At 36.2% G+C, this 21,059-nt stretch overlaps 1 protein-coding gene across 10 annotated transcripts in view; it reads right to left on the reverse strand.

Moving 5' to 3' along the window:
• Nucleotides 1-21,059, reverse strand: part of EIF4G3 (eukaryotic translation initiation factor 4 gamma 3) — a 311,414-nt gene that overhangs the window by 153,984 nt on the left and 136,371 nt on the right. For 6 of the 10 annotated variants that reach the window (XM_063105198.1, XM_063105197.1, XM_063105189.1 and 3 more), the window contains 4 exons: nt 19,636-19,749; nt 16,135-16,167; nt 4,174-4,353; nt 3,527-3,641 (listed from right to left, as the gene is read on the reverse strand). In XM_063105198.1, coding sequence (XP_062961268.1) covers nt 3,527-3,641; nt 4,174-4,353; nt 16,135-16,167; nt 19,636-19,749 — 442 coding nt within the window. The remainder of the gene's footprint in view (nt 1-3,526; nt 3,642-4,173; nt 4,354-16,134; nt 16,168-19,635; nt 19,750-21,059) is intronic. The other 4 variants (XM_063105193.1, XM_063105190.1, XM_063105192.1 and 1 more) reach the window with 4 other exon arrangements.

Raw genomic sequence — 21,059 nt, forward strand, 5'->3', positions numbered from 1 at the left:
ACTGGGAATGACTCCCTGAGCTCTTAGCTGAATTAGATGCACAAGCCCCACAGACTCAAGAAAAGAGGATAAAGAAGGTGACAAGGAAGGGAAAAATCATAGGGAGTGAGAGAAAAGGGAGTATAGTGGTTTGAAGCAAGGGTGAATAGGTCGTTTTACAACTGCAAATTCTCAATCTCTTTTTTTCTTTTACCAACATTGCCACCACCAGGAACCACACCCCTTTGCCCCTAAACCTACATTTTCCATCTCAGGCCATCACCCCCTCTGGTTGGCCTGTAAATAATTTCAGTCTCTATCAGGTATTTTTCTGATATAACAGGCATCAAGATGTTTAAGAAACACTGAGAGGAGAATAACTGGAAAGTTTACATTGAGAAAATCCTATCATTAGTTATTTTTCCTCAAAACTGTAGTATCACTGTTAGAATTATACTTTACCAGCAGAATTCCATGATTTTGGTTACAGAACTTCAGTAAAGGTAAGAATATTCTTTGAGAATCATTATTCAAGAGTTAAACCGAGTACAGAAGTAAAATAGTAAAATGCTGAGGTAAACTGTAAAGCTAAAGATGTAGAGCTAAGTACTCTGAGAAAAGATTATCGAACTCACAAATTCCAGCAGTAGAGCAAAAAGGAACAAATCTCGGGATTCATTTCTTGCCAGTTCTGCCAGAGGACAGTCCTCTGCCCTAGAACAGGTGACTCCTGAACCAGGACACAGAACTATAATCCTATCCCCACACCCACTTCTAACCTGAACCCAAGATCAGGACAGGAGAGGTGGTAGAGGAAAGAGGAGGCATCTGGTTCAGGGGGAAATGAAAAAATGGGAGTGGAAATGCAAGAGAAGAGAAAATTCAAAGACAAGAAAAAGGAATGTTTATGGCTTTTAAACCATTAGACCAGACAGTTGCCCTAAGATGATATAGCTGAAGGATGTATAATTGATGGAAACTTTTGGACCAGAACTTCTACTTCTGATGAAAGCATATTAACCAGTGACTAACTTTAAAGTTAAAATATCTGCCCAAGTGATAAAAAAAAAATCAAACCTCTATTAATAAACAACTGGATACATAAATTATCACGCATTAAAAAAAATGAAATAAGGGCTGGCCAGTTAGCTCACTTTGGAGAGTGTGGTGCTGTTAACACCAAGGTCACAGGTTCAGATCCCCATAGTGGCCAGCTTGGGGCGGGGGGGACGGCGGATGACGACAAACAACTATGTAGCTTTTTAAAAAATAAGAGCAATTCCATAGTAAAGAAATAGAAAGATGTCCATGAATATACTGTGAGATTTGAGGGGGGGAGGAGACAGAAAGTTTTAGAACATTATAAATATTGCCCATTTGAGTTTAAAATTGTTAAATATAAATGGAAAAATATGTATCAAACTGTTAAATGTTATATCTTTAGGGGATGGGAAGAGAAACTGGCTATTTTAATTTTATGCATTCTGTATTATTTGAATTTTTATCACTAACTTGGTTACTTTCATAATGAAATAAATTATTTTAAGACCATTTTTCTAATATTAAGGAAACGAGGGAAGTAGTGTTTTAATCTGAGTGATAAAATGCCCACTCGATGGCTATTAAACCTGCAGAAGAATTTACTGGGAAAGAAAGAATATAATACCTGACATACAATTGCACCTCAACATATAGCTTCTTCATAAAAATAAACAAAAATGGTCTCTATCTGGTAGAAATAAAGCCAAAATGTTACAATATTATAAATTCAAACCTGCAAATTATTTCTCTACTAGTAAACTCATCTATATTGTTTTTATATACACTGCAGCAGTAGGATTAAGACCAATAAAGAGGGAAGGCACGGACTTATAACAGGAATTTTAATGATGACTTTTCTGAGTCAAAAAGTGACTTACATAAATAAAGAGTAGACCAGAATTCAGTGAGACACCTTTAAAAATGATTTTGTAAATTAGAAGGCACAATTGCATTCCCTTCGTAACGTGGAAATGAAAAAAATTGTTAATTTTAGCATGTTTACTCTAACTGAAAATTTCATCATACAGTTTTTCTGTCAAAACAATTCTAGATAATAACAGCCAATGCTAAAAATAATATTACTTGAATTTAAGTCTTCAGAATAAGAATCAATACAAAGGCACTAGAACTGTATGAAAACTGTGACTTAAGGTGAAGTTTAAAGGGGTACACAAGAACACATCAACAGCACTAGCAATATTCTGTCAAAAACTGGGTGACAGGCATATATTATTTTATTTTAAAACTTGCATATATGTAATATATTGTTCTAAAATATAAATATTTCATAATAATAATCCACCTTAATAAAGCAGAGTTAAATAAACATACACACACACACACACACACACACACACACACGAGACACTTAATGATGTTATAAAACACATCATTTTGAAATGGCAATTTCACAAGGCAACACTGACCCAAGTAACAGAAAGCTTTTACATTCTCTAACAGAAGTAAAGCCAGGTAACACTTGGCTGCTTTGCCTATGTCACCTCAAAACTGAAGAAAAACTTTCTTAGGCTATTCTAATACAAATCAATTCTGATGTAAAGGTTCTTAACTGAGTCACTAAAACCTGATTTAGGAAACTGGTTAATGGAAAGATTACCATCTTAAATTAGTTAAAATTTCAACATCTTTGCCTTGCTGGTAGTAGAAAAGATCAATACTTACTGAATCTTAGAGCTTAATTTTTCTAGTATCCACTAGTTTTATCACTTATAATTCACCTTCTACGGAATAAAACAAGTACAGCATGCACTAGAAATTTGCAGAATAAAATAAGTAATTTTCATTACTTCTTAGTTCAGTATCACATGCACACACCAAGTACAGGCTTAGAATTTGTTTCTTAACATTAAATATACTTTTAACTTTTTGAGGTATATTCATTTGAACTAATCCTCAAAACTTCCCCATGACAAGATCTTATCACAATTTTGCAGATAAGTAATGACAGTTCACTGAGTTATATTCAGTCATCCCATGTATATTCATTCTCCAAGTGCCTGCCAGTCACTGCTCTAGGGGCTGGGGATATAGCAGTGAACAAAATAAATAAAAATCCTTGCCTTTGTGAATATTACACTCTAGTGGGAAAAACAGACATTAACAAAAATCTCTAAGATGTAAGAATGGTGGTAAATACTTGGAGAAAAAGAAACCATGGATGGGAGATAAGGTATATTAATGCCATCAGCAAAAATCCAGTAAAAATCTAGGTGAATTGGTAGCAGATGTCAGAATTCTGACATAGGAGCTCTTTCCAGCAGAATTACCAGCTCCTTCAGAAGCCATCATTAAGTAAAATATTTCTATAATACTTTTTCCTTGTAAGCTACTCTCTAAAAAGTAGCTTTTAAGACAGAACTATTTGTGACATTTTACTTAAAAATCCTTCCTATCACTAAACTTCATTGCCTAAAGTGACTCGCCAAACAACAAAATAAAATAAACACAACAAACTAGCAGAAATTGCTTGATTTTTCCTACTTACCATAAGCACTGGGGAAGTCCCCAGGTCCTGGTCCAGGATAAAAAGGACCTGGCCCCGGTGGCTGAACTGGATACTGTTGTGGGGGCCCGACATAAGGAGGGCCACTGTGACGGTACTGGAAGAAAGTATAGACATCTATAAATAATATGTAGGTTACTAAAAATGAAGCTTACTAAAGAAAAATAAAGTTCTTTCTGTGTGAGAAAATCACTTAAATTAGATGAAGCTGCTGGGTTAAACACATTTAGAATGCTTGCTAGCTATCAAGTTGTGATGAGGATAAAGAGAAAGGTGTGCCTCAAGAAAGCCACACAGCAAATCAGTGCACAGGCAGACATCAGCTCATTGTAAAATGATTTCAGGCTGGTAGCTTTCAATAACATTAAATGACATCACAGGAACAGCATAATTATTGAGTCTACTTTAGAGCAGTTGGCAGTGGGGAAGGGTTGGGGGAAAGCTAGGAGATAAAAACAATTTACCATCTAAGAAAATTTTAAGTAAAGACATGTTGAAATATCTCTTTACAATATTATGGAAAATGACAAAAACCAATGCCATCGCTCACCCTCCCTGCTCCCTCTTATGAAAACCTGCGTTAATTCCCATTCTATTGCTGGACAACCCAGGCATGAGAGATACTTTACCTGTGGTATACAGTACTGAGGACCCTGGGGCACTGGGTATGGCATGGGCAGATGGTTAACCATCATGATGTGCTGATTGGCCTGATACACTGCAGTGGGTGTCTGTGCACCAGGACGAATGGAAGGACTGCTGTTCGGGATGGTAGCTCTAGGAGGCTGTATTTGAGGCCTCTGGAAAAACTGGAAAGAGGAGAAAGAAAATTTTTTTTTACAAAGGGGAATATATAAATTGTAATATCTTGTGCTTTCTCCTTTTTTCCACTAATAAAAATCTCATGAACTTAAATTAGAAATACGACATACATGAAAACAGAATTAAATTGCCTGTGACTGGGTTCACAAAAAATACTCCACATTAGGTCAAAGTTTTCATCAATGTCATCACATGTTTAGAAACAGTAGGACAGTCTCAACTTTTAATTTTTGAAATAAAAATTGAATTGTAATTATTAATTTTGAAATTTATAATAAAATATAACAAAAGGGGTAAGTGGTATCTCTCTAAAAGTTGTTCTGTTATAGAAAAGCATCAACTCTTTCATATAGAGTAGGTGGCTCATTAACAACTTATTAAAAATTAAATGTAGTCCCCTAAAAACTACTGCTCAAGTCATTTATAAAATATTTAGAAGAACAGGAAATCTCTCTGAACATAAAAATTTTCATCCTAGTCCATCAAGGTCAAGCTAAATTAAAACCATCTATAGGGTTGTCATATGCTGAACTAAGCCTTCTTTTTCAAAAAGGTGGCACAAAACCCATAATAAACTGAACTCAATTTTGCTCTCTAGAACACTCTGCAATAAAAGTGGAGAATGTAGATAGGCCCAAGAATGGTCTAGAATGAGCAAAGCTCAAATCTCTCAAAAGGCAACCAATACCTGTAGTTGTTTATGATTCTCACTGCAAACTTTAAAAGCCTCAAAACAATACACCAATAGTAAATTTCCAATAGTGAATCTATTTGTCAGCAAACAATCAATCTTACTGTAATAATAAGGGGACAGAGTATTAAAGAGGCCATGCAGAACCAGTAGTTTGTTACCTGGATGGGTCTGAATCCTCCCTTCAATTATGAAGCAAGAAAGCAGCAGGAAACAGAAAGAAAGCCAATGGAAAAGCTTACAGATCAGTAGGAAGGGGTAGGACATAGCATGCAGCTCAACAAAAATATCTTTCTATTTAGTAATAATAGGAGAAGAAAGAAGCCTAGAAAATCAGACCGATAATTCTCCACTGGAGAATTCAAGCACACATGGAATCAAAGAATCAAATCACATAATTGAAAATAAATAAATCCAGTGGCAAAAATCTTCTAAAAATAGCCACAAGTTCTAACAGCCTGAAAGGAAAGGTCTGCTTTATGACACTAATACAGTTGGGACTACTGATTCCTATGCTCTCATGGATGTCCATTATATGATTTGGCATTATTTACTTCTCTATGATCTATTTTCCATCTTAAATGGAGTTGAGAGTTAATAATAAAAGTGTTATTTTGAAGTTTGCAAAAGTACTGAGAAATAACTACACTTCTCAATATATATTAGACTCTTCATGACAGAAACTTGCTCTTTTCAACTAATCAGGCATATAAGAGGCCACTTATAGCTCTAAAATGGAAAACTATAACAATAATCTTAAAATGTGGTCTAGCTCCAAAACCTAGTGAATTATCTCACAATTCCAGATATGACTGTTGCTACTGGTTCAAATAAAGCCAAGCTTTGACCTTTGGACCCACTCAGGTCCTACTCTGTCCTACTCGTAAGCATCAAGCTACCCACAGATGGTATAAGAAACTTTTCATTTTGGGCTAAAGTGGGAGATCTGGGATCTAGTGTCCAAGACTCATCCCCATTCAGCCTTCATACCCCAGGGCGAAGAAAGCCCAAAAGAGACTAAGTCACAGAAAAGTAATAGAAAGGTACAGCAGGAGAATGGAGTGAATGCGAGAATCCAATGGGGGAGGCCACAGGGAGTAGGTGATGGAGATGAAAAGAAAGTACAAGAGGCAAAGTTGGTAACACAGAAACCTGGGCAGGGCCACAACTACAGCAACAGTCTTCTAGTTATCTCTGCTGACATAGTTTTGGTGACAGACAACAATTTTTGTTGGCTACAAACAGGAATGCTGAAGCAGTAAACTTCCCATTACTGGACTGTATTTCTCTTAATTATGTAGCAGATACAATGTATTACACATCAAAGTATGTGAATTGTAAGCACATTTCAGGGATGAACTTAAGCATTTTTATAATGTGGGTAATACATCAGGAGCCACAAAAATGTTACAGGTCAAGGAGAGGAGAGCCATTCATCTGCTCCTTATTGGGCATTACTAGATGTCGGCAACAGTGGATAAAAAGATTAATACTTTCCCGTCAACTCTAGAGGGCAGCCAAGACAAGGAGAGTATCAAATGGACACAGCTGATAACCTACTGTGGTTATATTACCATCAAATTGTGTCAAAGCACTCATACATTGTTTGAAGAGACATGGCATTATGGGGGTGGCGAGAGGAGAAGAGAAGAAACTAACCCATTAACTTACACAGAGTAAGAAAAATAGACATGGGCATGGTTTTCCCACAATTTTAACAGTTCATATGTAAGGACTTTTCTTACCACTATATTCCAACTGTTCTGATGGGACTTTTTAACCAGCCTGTTCAGAGTAACTGAGGTTACATCTTATTCAAGATGTCTTCTTTTTTATTATTTTATTTTCTTTTATTTTTGACCAGTAAGAGGATCGCAACCCTTGGCACGGTGTTGTCTGCACCATGCTCAGCCAGTGAGCGCACCAGCCATCCCTATATAGGATCTGAACCCGCGGCCTTGGCGCTACCAGCGCCGCACTCTCCCGAGTGAGCCACGGGACCAGCCCTTATTCAAGATTTCTGAATAGTATAAAACTGTTTCCTTCACTGATTTTTGAAACAAAAACAGTGTTTCTAATGTTATTCCTAATATTAACATAGAGCTGAGCCAGTAAAACACAAAATTATTTAGATAGACACATCAAACAACAACAGTGAAGCTTTATATAGCACCACCCTAAGCACTTTAAGAGAGTAAAGTTCATGGAAAAATAGAATTTAAAGATAATACGAATTTTCCATGAACTTTTTGAAGAGCCCTTGTACATATATACCCGCTCATCCTCACAACAAATCTCAAAGGCAGTACTATTATTAACACCCCATTAGATATATGGAAAAACTGAGGGACAGGGAGATTAAATAACTTTCTGAAGGTCCACCATATGTAGTTTAAATACAGTCAGGTTCTAGGTCTGTACTTTTAACTATTACACACATTGCCTCTCACGAAATGGAATATCCCCATATTTTCAAACAAATGCGGTCAGTCAGAAGAAATCTTTTCTTTACAAAAGCTGAATGGATGTGGCAGGACCTTTATCCAACTACACTGAGTGGCACATCTCTCAACCCCAAGTTTTTCCTGGTAAGAAAAATGCTCCATCAGTTACTTCACAAAATCCATGTTTATCATTCAAGAAAACAAATTTCTTCTACCCACATGACTCTAATTCTCTATCTCCCTTAAAGAAATTGAAACTTGCTCGTGTGCAAGCAAGAATGAATCCTTGAATACCATTGAATGAATCCTTGGCATACCATTCTACAGACCTACTTTCACTCAACTTCACTGCACTAAGATTTTTACAAGAACAGGCTATCTGGAGCTTGTTTTTTCCTCTTAAAAGTACATCACACACATACACCAGCCGAGACTCTAATACCTACAGGTCTAGAAAAGCTGTAATGGCTAGAAATGAAAAGAAGTAAAAATAGATGGATTCTCTTTTTTGTACTTCTTCCTAACCATTCAATTGAAAATGCAAAATTAGATTTAATAGTGGTTCAAGAAATTCACATTCTCAGGTGGGTGGCTGTGGCAGTAAACCATTATTGATTATGCTGAAAGGAACATACTAGGGTCCTTAACAAAGCTTCCGGAAAAATAGAATTAAAGATAACAGGAATCTTTCCATGAACTTTTTTTGAAGCACCCTCATATTAATGAGCTTTCCCAATGGCTTGCAAGCCTTCTGAATCCCCTTTCCTCTGAGCTGAGTGATGAAAAATTTAGTCTATTCATCTACCCTAAAATTTGAATGTCTTCTACAATATGCCCTTGGGGTTATGAAACTTCATCAACTCAAGACAAGGCTCCATTTCACAGTTCTGACACTGCAAAAATCATTCCTTCTACTGGCTCCAAATTTTTCTCTGTATATCACCTACCCACTCATCCAATGTCTATCCCTAAAACCACATTGATGTCAAATCCTTTTCCATAAGTGACAGATCTCTAAGTTATCTGAGAGAATGCCATCATTGCCAACTTTAACACCATTTTTTTTTGCTCCAAGCCAATCACCACCCTCCCCCACCCCCACCTCCAACCAAGATTTTTAATTACCTGACCAGCTTGCTCTTTTCTCTTTCAATCTGGTCCCACTGCTCAGTCTCACTAAATAACTAATTACAAATATCCAGCTCGGGTCTGCCCAGAATGTACTTGGCACTCACTCAAAAAAACATTTCTTACTGTATGAAAAGGCAATATACCTCTCTTATTCTTGCCAATGATGAATCTACTAATGAAACCAAGAATCACTGGAGCTCCTTTTTCAACCACATTTTATTACTGATTGCTACTGAGTTATAATCAATTACAACGCTTAAATCAGAAGATACACATAACCTGGCAGTAAGCAACGCTCTTCACTTCTGTGTGTACTCTTACAGTTGGTTTTGAAGCTCATATAGGGAATCTTGTATTTTCTTCCTTTGAAAATCTATCTGGTTAAGTTCATCCCATCATTTCAGATTGTACAGATTTTGGGGGGTTATAATTTTATCATGCAATGTCAAACTATATGACCATCAGAAAATTTGACAGGCGTGTCATTTATCCCAGTCACTGATAAAAATGCTGAAAAGGGCTAGGCAGAGAACAGAGAACGATGTACAACGTAAGAATCATCTCCTAAATTTCATTTTGATCTAAGTCTTTTGTCTTTCAATGGCTTACTAGTATGCCAAAAGAATGGCAGAGGGAGGTGAGAGCTCTCATTTGAGGTAGTATGTATTTTGGGCAGACCAAAAAAGATCTTTAAAACAGAGGCTGAACTTAGGATACTTGTGATTGCTTACTTTCCCAGAAACACTCCAGAAGCTGGAAGGAAAATGTTTCCTCTTGGAAAATCTTTCTAAAGTAGCAGTCATTCATACCATTACCCAAAACTTCCTGCCAGTAACACTGGTAATAAATGCTTTTTGAAGATGCTGCTAATTACAATATATCATTTTTCATGACTTTGCTCAATGAAAGCATCAGAAGACAAAGAGATGTCTAACAAATTACATAATCAGAAATTCTCTGAAAATCATCTATTCATTTTCAGCAAATAGAAAAATCTTATTCGATCACATTAGTTCTTCCCAAGTGGAAAACCTCTCAGTACCTATTAATTTGCAAAACAATTAAAAAATATATCAAAAATATGCTTCTGAAATCCTTAGCTTAATGCAGAATATAGTTCAGCCTACTGGAAGGATAGACAGTAAGATGTGCAAGTAAGAACTGTTTTGGTGAATATCTTTAAAAAGTCTGAAGTACTCAAATGATAGTGCTATAATTCTTTGACAAGTTACAATGGGACAAGCAGTAAAGAGTCCACATAATGAGATACACTCAAGTATCAATCTGATATTCTGCTGATTCACAATAATTTATAATAGAGGTTATTCATTCTAAATTCTTCCTCTATTTCCCTGCATGTGATTGATATTATAAAATTTAGGTTTCACTAAGAATCAGGAGATGTAAGCCCTAGAGCTGAGTTGTCCAATACAGTAGCCATATTTGACTACTTATAATAAAAATTCAGGGCTGGCTGATTATTTCAGTTGATTAGAACACGGTGTTGAAACACCAAGGGTCAAGGGTTTCAGATCCCCATACCAGCCAGCTGCAAAAAAAAAAAAAATTCAGTTCTTCATCTGCATTACTCATATTTCAAGTGCTCAACAGCCACATATGGCTAGTACCTACAGTAGTGAAAGGCACAGATACAGAACATTTAAACCACCATAGAAAGTTCTATTACACAATGCTGCCCTAGAGGATTATGTGAGATGGAAGAAAGTCCTAAGGATCTATCAGATCAGAGGTGTTCTGTCAGATCACAAGACACAGTGTGAAAAATGAGCATCCTTTTTGAACACTTCATTCATAGCTAGAAAATAGCTTGGGAAAAAGGGAAAGGCAGGCTGTTTCACTGCTAAAGGAAACTGACACTTACCAAAGACCTATTATGAGCCAGGCAACGTGATAGGCAGGTACTTTAATCCTCACAACACATGAAGTTAATAAGTGCTGTTATTCTAACAGCTCAATGTAATATCATTTATGAGCATATTTTACCCATTTTGCAGATAAGAAAGCTGAGGTCCAAGAATAATTTGTACTGAAGCTGAAACTGACTCCCAACATGTATTTTCTTTACTATGTATGCTGCTAGTCTACAACTCCTTGTGAGCAAGCCACTAGATAAAATGGCCCATTTCTGACTTGCATCAAGCTCTGAAAAACCCCAGAGTTCTCTTCATAAGACTGTATAGATGCTTGATCTGGTGTCCTACTCATGTCCACTAAACTCTGATGTGCCAGGTCTAGCCCCCAGATACAAGCCCCAAGCCTTCATTTATTTTGCTCTTCAAATCTAAGAAACCGTCTATAGCAATCCAAATATTTCAACCAGTAATGTAACAGCACAACTTTCAGAAGAGAAAACCTTCAGAGATAGTAATAGAAAGTCACCATAAACTAGCTCTTTTTTCTCTCTCTCTCTCTTTTTTTTTCCCTCAAAAAAAAGCAAACGGCAGTAGGAAAACATGCACAGTTTCAATCTTTGCCACCAGGTAACATATTCCTTGCTGGCACGTATTGTTACATCCTGTGAAGGTTATTATTCGTTTATGCTAAATCCAATTGCTTTGAATAGAGTATATTACTGAGCATTTGTAAACACTATGTGAACTAAAATCACATATCAACAAATTGCAAGATGTTTTTGTCCTATGAACACTTCTAAATACCAATCCCCTGATCTTTCTCATAATGAAGACTACTCAGTCACGGTATATAACCAACACTTGCTCTCTATTGTGAAACCCAAAAGTAAAATAAGGACAGGAACATAAGTAACTTTAAACCGCAACTACACAAATTTCAATGACCAAAGTCATGAAATAAACAACACAAGTCAGAATCTAAATTACACCAAGTGGCATGTTTTAATTCTGAGTGTACTTTCTGTTCTTTCAGTTTCTAATTACCTTGGGATTTTCAAACATCAGTGCAAAAATAGTTGACATATTTCTAAAGCCAAGAGTGCTTTGCATATAAAATGACTTAGCATTTCTTGTTTACCTTTGAAAAAAATTGTAATTCTAAAAACTCTTCAAGTTATAAAATACAAAAAGAATTGAACATTCTTACTAATATGAAGAATCCCTGCAAAAGACAAAAACTAATGGTACCATGAAGATGTGGCTGACATAATCCTAACTGGAGCATGGTATTCCTAACTTGCAGGGACTCAAAAAAAGTTCTAGCTCACTAATTTAAAATCTTTTAAGTAAAAGTAGTTCCAAGAAACACGTCCTGTAGCAGTTTCTCAGCTATATTAAGAACAAAGAAAACGTTAACCATTTAAAATCTTGTTATTTGCTTCACTTCAGCTCAGCTCACCTTACGTAGAAAAAAATATATAGGTTCCAGATTACTAAAATGGAGAAGGCTGTTTTCTTTTCACAAGCAATTACCTCCAAATAGCTTACCTAAATAGTCGATATTTTATGCCATGTTTATAGAACCAATCATTACTAAGCATCCATAAAAAGTTAGTTTCAAAGCTAATTCTAACCCTTAATTTAATTCTACCTGGCCAAAACAAACAGCCATAAGTGAAAAAACCATTTGTGCCTTCGATTCAACTGTAAGTCTTAAGCACAACAAACCAAAAATATCCCAGGACATAGATGTTTTCCCTTTAAAAAGTGTATTCTCTGCATACCACTCAATGTTTATTTTTCACTGTTATCACTTTCATTATGCAAGTCTCTATACTCTGTTTTGTATTATAAGCACCTCCTTCTCTCTGAATCTCTCAGGGTTTAGGTCTCTACCTGGCTTTAGATCTGAGAAGACCCTCAGAAATATAGATTCGGTCAGTGATTCTCAAACGGGAAATGGTATCACCTCCATGAAGAGTATCTAAATATGTATGGAGGTGTCTTTTTGTTTTGTTTTTTAATTGTTATTGGGGGAATCCTACTAGCATACAGAGACCAAAGGTTGCTAAATGAACTGTGCAATTCACAGGGAAGTTTTACAAAACTGATTATACCATCCAATACCAGTTCCACAGTGAAACAAACCAAATTGGCCCCACACCTACTATGGATGCAGAATAGCAAACTCTTCCTAACAATTTACCCTGTACTATACACAACACAGGTTCAGTTACTTCCTGCTCAGCAGTGTCACTTCAACCCCATGTCTCTCTCCTTCTCCGTTTCTCCAAGGTAACTAACTTACTGTTTTGCCTGAGCCAAGGGTATAGACTTCCTTACTCAATTAGTTGTCTATAGTGTGATGAAAAGAATTTCACTGGTATTTGGAAGGGAAGAATACCAAAGAAAAAGCTGCCAACTACCTTAATTTTTTTTTTTTTTTTTTTTTTGTCTTTGTCGTGACCGGCACTCAGCCAGTGAGTGCACCGGCCATTCCTATATAGGATCCAAACCCGCGGCGGGAGTGTCGCTGTGCTCCCAGCGCTGCACTCTCCCGAGTGCACCACGGGCTCGGCCCACTACCTTAATTTTTTATATTCAAAAGCAATGCTCTGGATTTATGCCACATCTCAGGAACTCACTTCCAAAAACCATTTTCAGAAAGTAATTATTTTTCTTGTTAATGAATAAACAATAAATATAATACACATATATGTTTCTACTTTTTTAATAACTAGAACAAGCTGTAATTTCATAACCATCATACTATAGCTAAAAGACCAATCTGCCACATTTTACTGACTCATATCACACATGAAAAAGGGGGATTGAAATTAACCTTTTCAATGATTTCTAAAAGTTTTCCTTGGTTGTTAAAAATAAGGAAAGACAAAATGTTTCACGTTTTCAAGGCTGATAAGAAAGTTCAGAAAACAGAATTTCCCAAAGCTGAAATTTAAATTAAATGCTTTATATTTAAATATAAATGCTTAAATACAACATCCCAATTTGAGGACCACTGCTACTGAACAAAGGCAGTAAAAACACCTAGCCTTTAAGATTCTGCTGTATTCATCAAAAACATAAAACTTTCAGATTAACAGTCTTTAAGAGAATATTTAAGAGAATAACTATTCTTTTTGTTTGTTTGTTTGTTTGTTTTGGCAGCTGGCTGGTATAGGGATCTGAACACTTGGCCTTGGTGTTACAAGAATAGCTACTCCTAATAAGAGGGGCCCGAGCTATTTAGTAATATGCTTCTGGTTTCAAAATTCACCCATCATTCCAACAATCTACACTGTGGACAATCTGCCAAAATAATTGCGGACAAACGTAATGTTAGTTCCTTATACTAATAGTCTGCCTTAAGCTGTCTGAAATTATTTTTTAAAGAAACCAAGGTTTAAACAACACAAACATGTAAACAAAGAAATGAAAGGGTAGCTTCCTTCTCTACACCTAACTCACAAATAAATACTCATGATTTCTTTTCACTCCCATTCTTGAGCAGAGATCCCCCGGGTTTCTCTGTTAGGTCTGACTTGACCCTGAATTCAAATATAAGCCTTGCCTCTATGGTCCTTGACTACATAAAAAAATTTAAAAATTAAAAAAACAATTATAATCACCTTTTTACTTAAGGGACTATCTTTATTAGTATTAGCAGTAATCCTAAGTTCTTGATTCTCACTATGTGCCAAACACTTTGCTAATCGTTTTATTTTCATTATCTCATTTAAACTCCATGTAATCTTGTGACCAACTCAAACCATGTATATTGCTTAACTACGGCTTAAACTTTCTTGCAGATTGAGCCCAGCCAAAATTTTCAAGTCAAACAGCCCACGTATGCTCAGTAGTAAATGTTTTGACCTCCAAATAACACCCAGAACCAAGAAGGCAAGGACATGACCAGAACCTTAAGCACTGGAGCCCTTTCAGAAGTGAGGGGTCCGTTGCGGGGCTGAACTCATCATTCCATAACTTCCTATAATTGGGCAAACTTATAGACCACCCAACTGAAACCTGCCCAGTCAGCACTTACGCATATCAACTTGTCCACTAACCCACAAAAGTTTGACCTAACTCCTAATGGGGGAGACAGATTTGAGCTTGCCTCTTGGCTCCTTGCTAGTCAGCCACACGATAAGGCTCTTTCTTACAAAAGCCAGTGTCATAGACTGGCTTTGTGTGCACATCAGGCAGTGAGCCCATTACTAGACAACATTCACATCAGTCTTGAGATGGTATTACTGTCCCCATTTTACAGATGAGAAAACTGAGCTGAGAGCAGTAAATAAATTATCCAAGAACACTCAGTTAAGAGTGTTTGACTGAGGAAGAGTCAAACCTAGGTCATGCTGATGCCAAAGTCCAAGCTCTTAAAGCACTTTACAACACTATCTCTTGATACTAAAAATTGCTCCTGAGTTTTATTTCTTTTAAACAGCCATCCACTTCACATAATCATGTTTGTTCTCCTACTAAGTAACTTTAACACCTCAGAATTTGCTTAGTCTTTACATCCTCCAAATTGGAAGGACGTTTTGAGAAACAGAGCCTTGTATTAAACCACTAACGGTAATGAAAGCTTTCAATTGACCAATATCCACTTACTCCATAACAATAAATTCTAAATATGATACCACAGGTAAATAAAGGTAACATTTCTCTCATTTTATCCAAAAATACTATATTGGATAGCAGTAATATTAAAAACAGCTACCAGTTATTGGTTACTTACTTTGTGTCAGATAGTTTACATATATTATCTCTAATGTAGAGGGTATTTATCTCTAATTTCAAATATTAAAAAACTGAGGCTCAGAAAAAGAATTACTGAACACACTGGTTACATAGTAGAACTGATAATCTACTACAGTAGTGTTTCAGGACACTCCATAAAAAGCTGGTAGGTGTGGGGGACCCTGCAAGTCTTTCTGTTTCTCCCATGCTGCTGACTCTAGTAGATTCCTGCTTCATAATGTAATATTGGCATATACATTTTCAAAATTTTAACTTATACAATCATTTAACTTTAAAAAGCCAAAAGGCTAAAAACATTAAAATTAAGTAAGTTCTCTATTTCCTATGTATCCTAAGAATAAAGAAAGTTATATGCAGCAAATGAATGTACATTATTGTTAACCAATTTGTTATTAGGTCTAAGTTAGTAACTGAGATTAGGTGGTTTTAGAAATACTAATGCTGTTTTATACACAGCAATACAAGTTACATCAGAATGGTAACAGAAAACCCTTAGAATGTTGCCTGCTCCATTCGGTTAAATTTAAATTTAATATAAATGTCCACAAAATCTGTGAGGGCTCAACATACTTAAATTTTTTTCAAGGTTGTCGAAATACAACGCAATCTTTTTTTAGAAAGAAAAATAAAACCCACAGTATTTTGAAATTGTGCAGTAAACAAAGCAAATGAGTTTGTCACTACTAAATGCAGTAAAATTAGTGAAGGACCAAAAAATCTTAATTATATCAGATAGAAGCTATTCCTAAAAAGAGCAATTTGAGAGGTTCCATGGGATGGCAGCATTCTAAGAGTCAGCAGCTACTAACGCCCCCACCTATTAGTTAAGGTAATAGTTAAGGGGCAAGGGTACAGTACCTGATGATGGGCAGGTCGAGGCCCCGCTGCAAACTGAGAAAAGGAGGGAAAACAAACACAAAGGAAAGGCACAAAGAGTCAGAAACACCACAACAAAAACCACACAATATGCCAAAAGAAAAAAATCCACAAAAAAGAAAAAAAACAAAACAAAACACAAAACAGTCAAAGCTTTGCTGCAGGACAGTGACAGACAGGTACTAAGATTCAACAGGTTAACATCACTACTAGGATAGTTTGTCATTTATCAGCTGGGAGAGAAACAGCTAAGCCATTAGGCACCTAAGGTGCTCTCTGATAGAAATAATTTTTTTTTAAAACCCTAAAATAAGGCAAAAGAAAGCTTGAAACACTAAGTAATTACATTAAGACAAACATGAAAATCAAGCATGCTATATGTAACTGATATAGTTGGAGGAAATGAGAAATGCTTTACATTACAAGAAATAGCCAGGAGATAAGTAAAATGTCCAGCAGGAAATAAGGAATGTAACAGGACTAATTGCAAATTTTCGTTAAGTTAAATGGGGTATCATACATGAAATGGAAGTTTCAATATCTTCCTTTATTTCTTGGAGTGAAGGAATAAAATTTTATGATAATATATGTAACTTTAAATGCAATTAATCAGTAAAGTTTAATATGAGGCATGTCAAGGCAAACAGCTAGTAAAGAACATCAGTCTCTAACATGATTAATCAAAGTGGTACTATTATAGACTAGAGAAAAAAAAAAGGAAGTCAAATATCTCAATTACTATTTATAGACAACAGCAAAACACTGTACATATGTACCTATTGCTCTCTGAGACTGAGAATAGAAGTAAAAGGAAACATAACTCCTCAGCTAAATCACAGAGTACCTGAAAGTGGATAACACATATTCCAACTCTTCCCCTAACTTAGAATGGAAGAATAAGCTTTTTCACCCATGGAATGTTTTAATACTAAACCCCTAAGATCAAATAAATCCTCAGAGCAAATTTTGGATACCAATAGGTTTTAACTAAAAAGGACAGAGAAAAATATTGGGGCATGTAGAGCCATATACTGGCTACTAATATATTAGGTATTATAATGTTAACCACCCTCTTTAATAGCGAAAAGAAAATACTTAGAAAGCAATTTTGAATGCAAACCATACAGGGTTTTTATTTAATATATTTAAGGAGTTAAATATATATCTTCAGTTGTTTTATTTCCTATGTAGAGCCTTCCTTCTGTCAGCTTATCACTTCAGATGAATTAGATTGAATTTTAACTAAGAAACAATCCCTCATATTCAAAATTTAAGTTACATGCAAGAGTAATTTGTAAGAGATTTGGAATTATTTCCCCAACTGCCATTATGTCATATTTTAAAATTTTAACAAACTGTAGAAGTGCACATGACCACAATGTAGAAGACTGCTGAAGACAGCTCTGTCAAGAATTCACCTTAGAAGTTAAAATGCCACCTCCTGTTCAAGTAATGACAAGTACCTTAATGACCTGTATGCTTAGGGTGCACGTGAGGTTGGCCATCAAATTTGGCTACTCACTGTAATAACAGTTTTTCAGAACAAAGACAATCAGCAGCTATGCTTCTTGCAGAAAATTTTCTCTTCAAAGAAACTGAGGTCTTATATTTTCAGTTTTCCAATTATGAGAAGACAACAGATCATACCTCTACTATGGACATCAAGTTTCAAGAATAGGTAATACCACCCACCATGTGGTATGAAAGTAAGGGGTGGAAGTGAAATGTTTCTTCATGATACTCTTGAAGAAAATGGGAGAGAAGGGCCACATTAAAAAATTAACCTGAGTACATACAGCAGTACCTGTCTTATCACTGTTCCACAGAAAGGTCCCATTTCTAAGGCTCTAAAATAAAAGTTGAAAGTTTATATATTTGGAATGTTCCAGTCAAAAGAAAACTTTCTATGAATAAGAGGAGTACCCTATAAAACTGTACATACATATATAGATATATGTATGTATGTCTGTGTGAGTGAGTGTATGTATGTAAATATAATGAAAACCACAACTTAAGTTAGTGGGAAAGTACCCTGGTAAAGTACCCTAGTCTATTTTGCACTAGTCACCATTGGCTATTGAATTTTTCATTTGGAATAGCAACAGTCTTAATTCCATGGGTAGCTGTAAGCAACAGAACAAACTGTAGTCGCTGCTGGCTCATATTAAAAATAGAAACTTTTGTTTCTTTTTTCTTAAGAGGGATCTTTAAGATGGTGAGGATTGTAGATATAAAGGAAAGCAGCCTTCTGTGAACTTGGATCCAATGTTAATGCCACCCACCCATGCACTCACTCACCCTTTGGTGCACAGTTGGTAACTAGAGATGGCCAACATAACAGTGATGTAACTTTGGCACTTCGCACCACAAAATATAAAAATAACCAATGGTTACAGGTTATTGCAAGACTCTAACTCTCCCCACTCCCCTGCAATTAATCATTCAGTAGCTTCACTATTTTGGACAGGCTATTTAAAAATAAACTACTGAAACAGAGTTCCACTACAACAAGAATAAGAAAACAGGTAGCTTATGAGTATTTTTTTAAAACAAGTTTTTCCATATTATGAATTTAATTAAGATACTAAGTATCAAATAGAAATACAGGCACAAAGATAACCTGAAGGAGGGAGGGGGCCATTTGAAGCCAGTTGGATTGCAAAGGCAGCTGTCCAGGGAAGAACAGAAAGGCCTAAGCTGTGTAATTGCCAATGGCCCATTAATGCAGAAATAGAATGGAGTAAGCTTTAGCTGCTCTACAAAGCCAAGAAAAGGCCCTTCCTTACTGCAACAACCTTACCTCTCCTCAACAGTTGGGACAGCTGTGGGATGGATGAGACTAGACTATGGCAACTTGGGATGTAAACAAAAAATGCAATTCTGCCAAATTTCACACCCCAACTGACCCTCCCAGCACCAACACAAATGAAATAAAGAAAATCAGACCCAAAACAACAAGCAAGAATAGTCTGGGGTCTGCTAGTCTTGCACTTGTTTTGGGGTATGGAATGGAATGTTATATGTGTGGTTTTTAGTAATGGGGGTGGTAATGGTCACTAGCAGAGCAGATGGCAAAAATTGCATAGAGTATAGTATCTGAAGAGTTTATGACCACAGAAAAATGGCTGACAACTACAATTTCCCCCTTGATATTCAAAATTATAAAATGGAAAGGGGGAAAAAGAAGCCTTGATATTTATCTTTTAAATTCAAATTTATCTGACAGAGATATCCCAATTCACATTCAAAATAAAGAAAACTCTAACCCCAAATTATTCCTGTCTAATTCCCAATAGAGGAGACCCACCCAAATTTGTTACTATTTTCCCCACTATGCCTGGCAGAAACTGCCATGCTAGGTTAGACTTTCAGAGAGGAAGCAATCAATGCATTTCTGTTCATCAGCCAATAAATGGATGTGGTCAAAAATGAGTGCCAGAAGCACCACTGCCTGCAAGAAGTACAGTTTGTTATATTGCTTACAATGCAGTATTTTATCCAGCCTCTTCCAGCCAAGGACCTGTAAACGGGAGTCTGTTCCAAAACCTTCCTCCTCTTCCAGTTGTCTGTGCAATGTATTGGCACTGTTCTGCTGGGCTGTCAAAAAAACTGGTTTAGAGATGCAGCTCTTCAGTCAGGTTTTGCGCCAGTACTAACCATGTAAATTTAACTCTTTTTGCCCCCAGTAATTAGAAGGGGTGGGGTGGGGCATAAAATTGTTCACAATAAGAGCTTACCATAATGTTCCATGTTTAATGATTAGAACCAGGGGCCTAGCTAAACTAATCTGGTAAAATTTCAGGCCCACTCCAAGTAGTCAAGTGTTCACATTCCTAAACTACTCTCAGAAGAAAATTTGCATTAGACATCTTGTTGACCATTTCAGCAAAAAAAAAAAAAAAAAAAAAAAAAGAGAGAAGCAAACAGGCAACTGGGACCAAAGTCCCACCTCCTTAGAGTGGTTCCTCCACCCCTTGGGAGAACTAGGATCTAAGAACAGGTATCAGAGAAGAGGGCAACAGAGAAAAGGAAGACAGGAAGAGGGTAAGAAAGACATTACATTTTGATGCAATCTATGCTCTCCTGGTTCTTTGAATAAGTCTTTGGTACATTTCAAGAATTCTAAATTCATGCATAAAACCAAATGAACAGGAGCTAATGCAATTAAGTATTCCTGTACTCCAGGCAAAAAAGCAGTGGTGGGGAACCAAAAAGAAGATCCCTCTATTCTGAAGAATACACACAGCTGAGGTACAAAGAGGGATGTGAGATACACAATGTGAGATGTTACAGAAGCACCTTCTAGCCAAAGCTAATCATGCAGGGCAGGAAACGACATTCTAAAGAACGGACAGCTGAAGCCACCGTGCACTTTTGTGAAACACAAGAATGAACCTAGAGTAAATTCTCAGTCTTTGTAGTACTTATTGCAATCCATGTAAAGGATGAACAAAGAGGATGACAGCACTTCCATCTGTACGACAATTTATTCACCATTTGAAGAAATGAATACACCCAGTGATGTATGTCATGCACACATCCACACTGTCAAATGGTTAAACTGATCTACTGACACTGATTCAGAAGTCTTACTTGCCAAATCACTGGAATTTGAGAGTCTAGTTAGTGAAACTCAATTTACTTTTATAATCATTGTACTTTACTCTTCTCCTGAATTTTGAGCAGTACAACTAACAAATTAAGAGCTAAGATAAAGTAAATTTGAAAGTAGACTTTAGGAAAATAATCATGCCACAGAAAAGTAAAAAAAGATAAAAACCTCCACCTCTTCTTTTTCTTAATAAATTTAGATTAAATTATTCCACAGGTAAGGTCTGAAAAGGCAATGCTAACCAATAATGGTAATAATAATGATGATAATAATAATGATAACTCATCTTTGGAAC

Source organism: Cynocephalus volans, chromosome 8 (assembly GCF_027409185.1).
Source record: "Cynocephalus volans isolate mCynVol1 chromosome 8, mCynVol1.pri, whole genome shotgun sequence".
In the NCBI taxonomy this organism is placed as follows: domain Eukaryota; kingdom Metazoa; phylum Chordata; class Mammalia; order Dermoptera; family Cynocephalidae; genus Cynocephalus; species Cynocephalus volans.